The sequence below is a fragment of the Lactuca sativa genome, unplaced genomic scaffold, assembly GCF_002870075.4.
Source record: "Lactuca sativa cultivar Salinas unplaced genomic scaffold, Lsat_Salinas_v11 Lsat_1_v11_unplaced_82, whole genome shotgun sequence".
Classification (NCBI taxonomy): domain Eukaryota; kingdom Viridiplantae; phylum Streptophyta; class Magnoliopsida; order Asterales; family Asteraceae; genus Lactuca; species Lactuca sativa.
Window position 1 is genome coordinate 1,984 of NW_026440265.1, and position 10,621 is coordinate 12,604.

The following is a 10,621-nucleotide window of genomic DNA, read 5'->3' on the forward strand; positions in this document are numbered from 1 at the left end:
AGATTGTTCTGTGTTACCGTTTGAGTCTGGTCATTTCTAATTCTTGTTTATTCTGCATCATTTGGTATCAGACCCCAACTGAGATGACCGGCCTTAGAAGACCTCGCGTAGCCACAACCATCGCAACTATTGGCTTGGATATGGAGCGGTTAATGTTAGAGACCTACAAGATATGCAAATGGGGCGAAAAACGTTGTGATCCAATATATGCGACAACGAATACAAGAACTCGAGTCGTTGAATCAAGACTCGTGGGTAGAAGAGATTAAATCGGAACATAACGTCTAGGACCACGGTCACAATGAGGTCAATCATTTTTCAGCCAAAACGAGATTATCATGAAAGAGGATATTGCGATGATCTGTTGAGGAACATTGATTTGAAGGTCGAGACTCCCAAAGTCATGGGATTATATCAAGTTTGTATGAACCTAAACCAATCTTTTGGGACGAGGTGGATGAATACGAGAGTTGTCCATTTTGTGGCATTGATTTCGTGTGTGATGCAGAACAAATCTATGACACTAAAGATGAAGGTGAAGCTATTGAAAAAGTTGGTGTTGAAAAAAAATTATTTTTTCCAAAGTTCGTGATTACGGAAACAGGTGACAATAATGTTCATGAAGAGTTTTCAGGTGTTTATATTTTTTATAAACAAGATATTCTTCATATGGCTACTCGAAAAAACGTTAATTAAAGCAATTAATAAGTATGCCAGAAACATTTTTGATCGAGAATGTTTTCCAATTTGCTACATCTATGCTCATTTTAAAGTTTAGAAGTTGTTTGTATTTTTGAAACCCGGGATGAAACGTGTTCACAATAAAGACTCGAGAACAAGTCATTTTCAAAAGGAGGATGATGTAGAGATCTTATTTTTTAAATAATAATAATAATAATAATAATAATAACAACACATGAAAAACCGTTTAAATTCATAAAAGTATTTATATTAAAAAAATATAACAAGTAAAAAAAACTTTTTGATGAAATAAATTTCAACAATTACTCCTTCTATTTTTTTTTCTCCTAAACAATACAAAAAAGTAGAGGTGGAATTGGTACGGTACCGGGTATTTTTTTTCCAAACCGTGTATCATACCAATTATAATTGGTATGTAATTTTAGTTACCATCACCGTACCAAGTATAGTTGGTACCAACTTAACTAGCTACCAGTAAGTTCGGTTGGTACATGTTGATAATGGTATGTACCAATATGTATGGGTATTTTACAAATTAAGATTTATGTGTTATTGTGCACTTAAAAGGTACATGTGGGTTTTGTAAATAAGCGTTTTCTGAATGGTTGGATTGGAAATTTCATACAAAAAAGATTTTAGAATTTTGTACCATGAGTTTAAACTAAACAATAAAGTAAATGGGATATGTTAATATGAGTTTAATCTTTAAAAGCTACTAGACGTTAATGCTAATATCAAAACACTTTAACTCTTAACCGTCAAATACATTTAAAGTTAAAATATACAATATTGTATATATATGAAAAATAACTTGGTTGGTACGATAATACCGTGACATTTAAAACCTTGTACCATTACCGTACCATTATTAATTAATTGGTACGGTACTACCAGCCAAATATGTTGGCTACTACACATATTGGCTACCAATATAATTGGTTCGGTTATTGGTTGGTTTTTCATGGTACATATTTACCACCCCTACAAAAAAGTGATCGTAACCTTATCCCTAATAAAAGTAAATAACTTGCTTTTGGCCAATACCATCTATTCACCTCTAATTAATTTTGTCTAATAAAATTTGTGTTTCCGCAAAAACCAGTTTGGTCACCTCCATATTTTTTTTGTATAGTAAAAACATTTAGTATTTCGTTTGGTCGCCTCCGATTATTATTTTTTGTCTACATATACACCTCTTTCTAAACGTTTTCCTACATGACAATTGATATAGTTCATATTAACTAGATATTTACGAGTTCCAACATCTATTTACAGCATATAATGGAAAATCAAAAAAAAAAAAAAAAAAACAAATTACATAAGGCATCTTTCTACCGAAATTTCTCAATGACAAAAAACCATTTGTTTATCATTGATAAAAATAAGTTACATAAACACAAGAATAATTACAATTTCAATTCTTCATTCGTATATACAATAAAAAGACAGAATTACAAATCTTCTATAGAAATATTATATTCAAACAAGAAAATGCACAATGCATTTTCCATACATCACTGGAGATATAGGGCAGCTCCGACTAGCGCCACCCAGACTACTAGAGCTGCCCAAAAGGCTTGGTTTTTTACCAAATCACCGGGCGGTCGCCATACCAAAAAGTCACCAAGGTAGTCTCTGCCCGATGAGACTTGATTACTTGTCAGTCGGTTGCTTCTTTCTTCTTTCTCTTTATTTTTATCCGTCCATGTTACCGCATAGCTGCATTAATAGATGTTCGCGTTATTTGATTATTTAGGGTTTATGTAATCAGTTTTATATTGGTCACGGAAAAAAGTTGATTATAAAGGAGTCAAGTAGGCGTTTGGTTTGCAGAATGTTTTGGAACAAAATGGAAATTTGTTAGGTAGCATTTGGTATGCAATCAGAGAGGGGTTAATGGAAAAAAAATTTTGAAAAGTTAAACTTCAATTAATTTTTTTTAAATAAAACCTTTTATAACAATTATATTTTTAGATTTCATGGTATCTAGTTCTTTTTATGGTGCAACTATTTTTTAATCAAAGACATTCTTTTTCTTTTTTTACCATTTGCAAAACATTGGTAATATATATTTTGAACGAAATAAAATATGATTATATGCAACGATTTACCTTTATTTAATAATAACTTATATTTATAAAATAACATTCTCTGCTTTATTTATAAATTTTACTTTACTTAGTTGTTTATTTATTAATATCAAACAACATGTTTGAATAATTCATTCCATTCCTTCGAGCTAACCAAATATGACAATGGAATGTATATTCGGCTTGTAAATTTGTCAAAGGATTTGTAACGTGTATAATGACAAATAACTGAATTGTCATTCATTAACTTCTTGTTCACGAAACTTGTAGAAATATTTTTGAGCTGCCCTTATATTTAATTCTCGTTCACAAAACTTGTACAAAAAATTTAATCATGAAAAGAAGAAACCAAAATAACATTAATAAAACATGGTTTTGAAAGGGTATTGTAGTCATTTATAGAAACAAGAGAGAATTGGAATTAAATTAGTAGTCATTTGCAACCAACGGCGGTAATGAAATGAAACTTAGGGGGCGTTTGATTAGCAGAAGGTTGTGAAAGGATTTGGGATCTGTCAAGAGGTGGGGGTGGGGGTGGGGTGTGAGTTTGTGGGGTATGGGGTGGGAGTAAGTGTGTATTTGTGGGGGTGGGGGTGGGGTGGGTGTGGTGGGTTGGGGTGTAGAGGTGGGGATAGGTAGAGGTGTGTGGGGTGTGAGTGGGTGTGTTTATATTTTAGAAAAAAATTGAAATTAGAAAAATGTGGAAAACAATGATTATCGGTTTTCCAAAAATTTCCAACTTCTTTGTAATTTTAATAAAACGGAAAATTTTCATTTTCTATGAAAAATTTAGAAAAATAAACGATCTAAATGCGTTTTCAAATTCTTATTTTTCTTGGAAAATTTTTCTGGAAAAAGGCCATTTTTCCGCAACTAAACGCAACCTACAAAATTTAACTCACTCTTGTGTTTCATTGACAAGAAAGGAAATGAAATGAGATTCTATTATTTTATGTTTTATATTTGTTCTTATTAATTTAATGTTGAAAAAACTTTTTTAAATATTTAAAATAACATTTTAAGATGACTTTTCACAAATAAAAAAATTAATTTCAGATAACAAAAAGTTGACCATACATATTGGCGAAGCAAAATTAACTCTTAATAAATTCTTTTCTGATGTAAAATATTACTCGTAAAATCAAATTTTTGATTTGTTGTAAAACTTGAAAGTTGAAATATCGAGAAACCAGAGGCAGAGAGAAAACGAATTGGTTGTTGTAATAAATTTAGAGGGTTAATGGTTATATGTAGATTAAATTTAGGATTAATGAATATTTGTGTAAATTTAATGAATGATAAATGATAGGAATTGGACTCCATGACTTTTAGGAGGGAAAGTTGAATTCCCAGGGTAATGTATTTCATAATTTTAAGGGAATTCAATTCCATACACTTTTACAACCAAACACAAGAATCAGGAATAAACCAGAGTTGAATTTGAATTCCAATTCCATTAAATCACGGCCCCTTAATTCCATTTCCGGCAATTTCATAAGGAATCCCGCAAACCAAACACCCTCTTAAGATTATTAATGTGCCTCTCCTTTTAATCTATTTATAGACATTTTTACAACTCATTCCATAAGAAGCCTCTCCGTTTTTCCACAAGAATGTCCTTATTGGTCATTTTACATTAGTTTATTAAATAATTAGATTCTGTCAAACACCTAAACAAATGAGAATTATATTTTTAAAGTCGCATAGAATTAATACAAACTAGCTACATGGGCCGTTTAGTTGCGGAAAAATGAGCTGTTTTCTAGCTACATGGTTTTTTTTGGTAATTTTCAAATACACAGCCAATTTTATAAAATCCAATCATCTGATTCTGCCAATTTTATTATCACGTCATCACTTTCAAAACTCACATCCAAAGGATTATATTTTTTTAAAGTCACATAGAATTAATAAATACAAACTAGCTACATGACAAGACATAATAGGTTATTCTGTGTTACCTATGCATTGGACTTGAACTGATGTCATCATGTCAATAGGACAAAACTTTTTATTTTTTTGTAGAACAAGGTGGAAAAGAGGCTCGCTCTCACTCTTGATCTCTTGTCTGTGCAAAAGACGTGAATGCCCTTCTTGTCATTATTATCAAAAGTAGCCCAAGAAAGTTTGTCCAGTCCAGCCCAGTCCAGTAAAAATGATATTTGGTAACAGTCACACGAGATCTACAAATATAAAGTTGTTGATAGGAGCTAACCTGTCATAGCTAGAACCAATAAGTGGAATTGTAACCATTTCTTCCTGTGATATCTTAAGCTTAGGAGCTTGCAAGATATATCTCAGATCTTTAGCTTGGCGTCTAATACTCACACTTGGATGACTACTCTCCAGCTTCTTGTAAAGATCAATACAATCTTTATGGCGATTATTAGCTTCATAAGCCATAGCAAGCCATATCTGTATCTGAAAATTACCAAAAAACCATTATAGAGAAAGTCATTCAAAACAAAAAACCCTAAAATGGATACCAACCTCGCCACCAAACAAAGTGGGCCTTGGTATGATTGTGAGAGCACCTTCCAAGAACTCAATCGAACGCCCATACATACCCTTTCCATAAGCCCTTTGCCCCAAATCAAACATCAATTCAGCCATTTTCCTCCTTTCTGCTTGTTCTTTAGCAACCTATCAAGATAACAAGAAATTATGTGTTATTGGAACATGGGAATCCATATCGATAAATTGAGACACAAACCTACTTATTTGAAAATCGTTGGAAATCATTCACCTTTCTAACTTGGCTGCAAAATTGTTAATGTTTTAGACTACAGTTAAATCCACATATACGCAGAATGTGCAAAGATCCATTTGGATCACCAATTACATTCTTCTTTCATATTGCTGATGATCAATAAAGCTCTGTTACTAATGACATCAGTTACAATTATGTGTTGAAAATTTTAGGCAAGTAAAGATAACTAGGTTTTGGTTTCTGATAATGAATGAAGTTGTATTTTTGCTCAAAGGTAGTTATGAACTTGTTAAATCATCTCTAACACCCGTTTATGCCACAGAATTTCGAGGTTTTGGATCAAAGGCTATATATAGCGTGTAAATATCCAACGGAAATAAGCAAAAAACAACCTAGAACTAAGCTAACTATTCCTAGAGAATAGGTTCCTTTGATGACTAAGTTTTATTTAAAAACTGAATAAAACTTATACTAAATATTAACCCATACACATCCAGATTATCCAACAAAGAGGTTCAAAAAGATTATAGATCATAGAACTCAAGTCTTAAATAGTTCAGATTACTGCATAAGAAATCAAATAGAAAGTTTGAGATGGACGTAAAAAACACTATAGTTGTCACTTGTGTGTGCCTGTATACAATATTGCTGGACCAACATATAATGTATATACTAACCTTTCGGTCTTCCTCTATTGCAGATACAAGTATAACAAAAGAAATGATCATGCATGTCTGGAGCAGATTTATCATCTTCATTTTTCTTCTTCCGCACACAATTCAAGAATGGTTAAACCCAAAAGATTAAGTATGCATACATGAATCTCCATAGAGGATATTTATATAAATTTTAAGCAGCAGGTTCAACTTTCGTATCTCTCACCTCTGCAAGGCATCTCTCTCTATCTTTCTATATATTTGTGTACCTCCCCATGTAAAACATCTTTTTTCCTCCATGTGTGCTCTGAGTCAAAGATTTACAATCTCCTATAAGAAACAAGGGATCAAAAGATAAAGATGGAAGTCATGTCTTGCCTAAACAAGAATGTTGAGCTGGTGCTAAATGTTACACAACCCTGCATTCTAACTTTTAGAAAGTTTCCTACTTGCATCTATACAAACACAAACACATACACATACTCATCGTGCATAACTATACACATACAATCTACTAAGAATGAAAAAGGAAACTATTTTTTCATAAAAACACTAACACAAACACATACACATACTTGCATATATACAAACACAAACACGTATACATACAATACGTACATGCATAACTACTATACACACACATACACATACTTGCATGTATACAAACACAAACACATATACATACAATACGTACATGCATAACTACTATACACATACAATCTACTAAGAATGAAAAAGGAAACTCTTTTTAATAAAAGCTTAGCAGTTCGATATAAAAGGAGAATAATTTGAAAGGTTGATGCAATTATTGATGCCATATATGTAATAAAGTGAATCTTAAGCAAGTTATTAAGCATATTGTATATTTGAAGGGAATTGTTTTCTAGCGAAAGCTTTCAACTAATAGTAAAAGATATATATTATTTTTTCTCTTAATAGAACGGACAGCTAATGTTTTTTGGATAGTAGTAAAATTAATAGTGTTATATTTATCAAAGTTAGAAAACAAAACACAAAACTTAACATAATATGTTTACAATAATGCGCAATAGAATGACTGATTTTTCTTTGGTAACTAAACATAATTAGTAAACACACTGTTTTACCGGTTACGATACTTAAGGTGGTTTACTGATGATCTTTTGGAATTAAATAGTTCAAAAGAGTTTATCTGAGTTTGAATCCCGAAGATTTTAACATTGGGGTACCATGCCGATACAGTAAAACATTATATATTTACTAAGGCAACGTTTAACAGAGAAGTTTGTTCCTTGTTACCCTCCTCTAGTTCCTTGCCGGAGAGTTTTTTTTTTTTATTTTTTTTTATTTTTTTAATAAATATTTTATAAAAAGCTGCAGGTTCCAAAGAGAAAATAGGGTAAAATTCCTAAAAGATTGTGGAATAATGTTATGTAAAGACATGTAGTTTTATAAGTATGGAAAATATTTTTTTTACATTGGTTGGTTTTTTGACCTCTCTAGCACAACAAGAAAAACGTTAATTGGCGACCACAAAAATCGCCGCTAAAGCTTACCGATAAAGAAAATACTTGTCCTAGCTACTGGCCCGTCGCGATTGCCAAAAAAATTGTCGCTAAAGATGCTTCTCACCACTAACAGTGTTGCTGCTAATGGTCGATCATTTTTATTTAATTTAAATCAACCATTTGCGGGTTCAGAAAAACCGATAGATAACGACATTAAATACAGAAAACATGAAAAAATAAAATGCAGAAAAACGAATAAATAACGAAATCCAATTAAGTACCAAAAGTGTTATTATTCATACATATACCAAAATAAATAACAAAAGTGTTATAAAGTTATGTTATAATAAATCTAACAAAACACAAACTTATTCAATAAATCATCATCTTCATTCCCCTCATTTCTTGCGGAACCACCTGGTGGGTTATTCGCCGCAAACCATGCTAGAAGTTCCACATCACATGAGCATTGATCAACGATTCTTCAAATACATAATAAATAACAACATATAAACTAATAAGTTAAACAACATAAACTAAACTAATAAGTTAACACTTACCAAAATATAAGCAAACAAAAAATTACCAATATAAATCAATTATCAATTACATAGCAAACCAACAAACTATCAAATTACCATTTACCAAACTAACAAACTATTTACTTATGTTATAAGTTAAACAACCAACCATTTTAACAAACCAACAAACTAATAATTACAAATTTATCAAGATATTAACATAAACCAAACTTCCAAACTATCAAATTACCAAATTACAAAGTACCAAAAAAAAAAAAAAAAACAATTGTCTAGCATATCTGGGTGCTGGTCTACCATTTCGGTCTCTTCAATCGGTAATTATTTAGCATATATGGGTGTTGGCTTACCCCTTCGGTCTCTTTCAAACGGTAACGCAGACTATTTCACCCTCTACTACTACCATATATCATCCTAGTACATAAACACATAAGTCACATACTATCTAGCATATATGGGTGTTGGCCTACCTCTTCGGTCATTTTGACCGATAACAGGGTCTATCCTACCCTTCCTACCACTATCGCATAATAACATAACATACTAGCACATAAAACATAACAGATAGTGGCATACCAGATAATTCTCACAAAGACAATCATCTTAACTATAATCAACAACTAGTGGGCCGACATTGGTGCCTTCGACCCACTCTTACTAGAATATAACTCACCTCAAATGTTGTGAAGTAGCTGAACTGTCATCGGCTCTGAAATCAACCCCACTCAAACTCCTACACATAAAAGATTTCCTGTAACTATACTTTCATACTCATAACCCCCTTAAGGGTCAACTTTGGTCAAAGTCAAAGTCAAATTCAAAGTAAACACCTTGGTCAAAGTCAACATTCTGGGTTGACTCAACTCGCTGAGTTGTTCATCAACTTGCCGAGTTCCATAAATCATAAACCCTAAAAGTGTGACCCAACTCGTCGAGTTTTTCTTGAACTCGTCGAGTTTCTCCTATCAACAGAATCGAGACTTTCCAACCCCACTCATTGAGTCCGTCCTGAACTCGTTGAATCTTTCCTTTTTTTAGAATCGGCGCACTTCGATCCAACTCGTGGAGTTCCACTCTAAACTCGTCGAGTTCTTAAGTCTGTTAAGCTTTCTTAATGGATTAAGTGACTAATCTTCATATCTAAGCTCTATACTTAAGATATAGACTAGAAATATCCTTAGAAGGGTAAAGTTTCTAACTTAACCCGTTAATAACCTTCCTCAAGATATTTATCTCAAACCCTAACTCTAAAAGATCTAGATCTTGGTCCAAAAGCCATCAATACTTCAGGATAGGGTGTACAAAAAAAGATATGGACCATAGAGACTAGATGAACACATAAAGCATTCAACTTTCTCTTCATGCATGGCCCTTTGGAGCTTAAAAGGAAAAAATGGTAGTCTAAAGGTTGCATGGGACTTCTATAGCCATAAAGTTTGCACCTTTATGCCATGAAAGCCCTTCAAGACCCTATATCTGAAAAGGTAGTTACTTGGGACGTCTATTTCCCAAGGATCAAGATATTTGGACCAAAAATCCATTAAAAGTGTTAAGAAAGAGATCTAAGAATCATTTGACAAGTTTGAGACTTGCTTACCAAAAAGTGACGAGGGTGAGGTGAAGTTTCTGGATCTACAAACTTCCTTCTTGAGTCCTCAAGGTTCAAACACATAAAACTCTCTCAAAGATAGCTCACAAACTCACAAAAAGCATTGGGGTTTCAAGATTTAGGGTTTGGAACTTGGAGGCTGTAAATGAGGCCAACCTATGGAGGTTAAGGTGTTTACATAGGTTGCAAAACCCTAAAAATTAGGATTTCATTATGCCAGTCCTACTCGTCGAGTTGAGGCTCTCAACTCGTCGAGTAAACTTAACAACCCGTGTCCAACTCCATTCCTACTCGACAAGTTTGGGGCCTCCAACTCGTCGAGTTTCTATACAAAAATGAATAAATCTTTAAATTAAATACCTACCAGGAACCGGGCGTTACAAATCTGCCCTACTTATTTCAGACTTCGTCCTCGAAGTCTGTTGCGTCTGGAAATAGCTCTGGGTAGTGCTCCCTCATCTCATCCTCCAACTCCCATGTCCATTCTGAGCCCTTGCGGTGCTACCACTACACCTTGACCAACACTACCCTCTTGTTCATCAGATCCTTCATCTTCCTGTCGAGGATGAATACTGGTCGCTCAATGTAGTTCAGGCTGTCATCCACCTGAATATCCTATAAAGGCACCACTTCGGAGTCATCTACCAAGCACTTCTGCAGCTGGGAATCATGAAAGGTGTTGTGGATCTGACTAAGTTCGGTTGGTAGATCTAGTCGATACGCAACCCGACCCACCCGTGCCAATACATTGAATGAACCAATGTATTTGGGGCTCAACTTGCCCCGCTTCCTAAACCGGATGACACCTTTCCATGGTGACACCTTCAT

General features: G+C 33.4%; 1 protein-coding gene across 1 annotated transcript; it reads right to left on the reverse strand.

Annotated features, from left to right (window-relative positions):
• Positions 1 to 2,050: 2,050 nt before the first annotated feature.
• Positions 2,051 to 6,260, reverse strand: LOC128129568 (uncharacterized). The gene is made up of 4 exons (XM_052768029.1): positions 6,180 to 6,260; positions 5,283 to 5,435; positions 5,008 to 5,213; positions 2,051 to 2,421 (listed from the first exon to the last, which is right to left on the reverse strand). The coding sequence occupies exons 1-4, from the start codon at positions 6,258 to 6,260 to the stop codon at positions 2,217 to 2,219; spliced, it is 645 nt and encodes a 214-aa protein (XP_052623989.1). The 3' UTR covers positions 2,051 to 2,216.
• Positions 6,261 to 10,621: the final 4,361 nt, after the last annotated feature.

Bases quoted from the DNA above. Each gene is read 5' to 3' on its own strand.
- LOC128129568 (XM_052768029.1), bottom strand. From the start codon at position 6,260: ATGAAGATGATAAATCTGCTCCAGACATGCATGATCATTTCTTTTGTT. The intron at 5,436-6,179 runs GTTAGTATATAC...TTATCTTGATAG, and splicing joins CAATAGAGGAAGACCGAAAG to GTTGCTAAAGAACAAGCAGA. The intron at 5,214-5,282 runs GTTGGTATCCAT...GGTAATTTTCAG, and splicing joins CCACTTTGTTTGGTGGCGAG to ATACAGATATGGCTTGCTAT.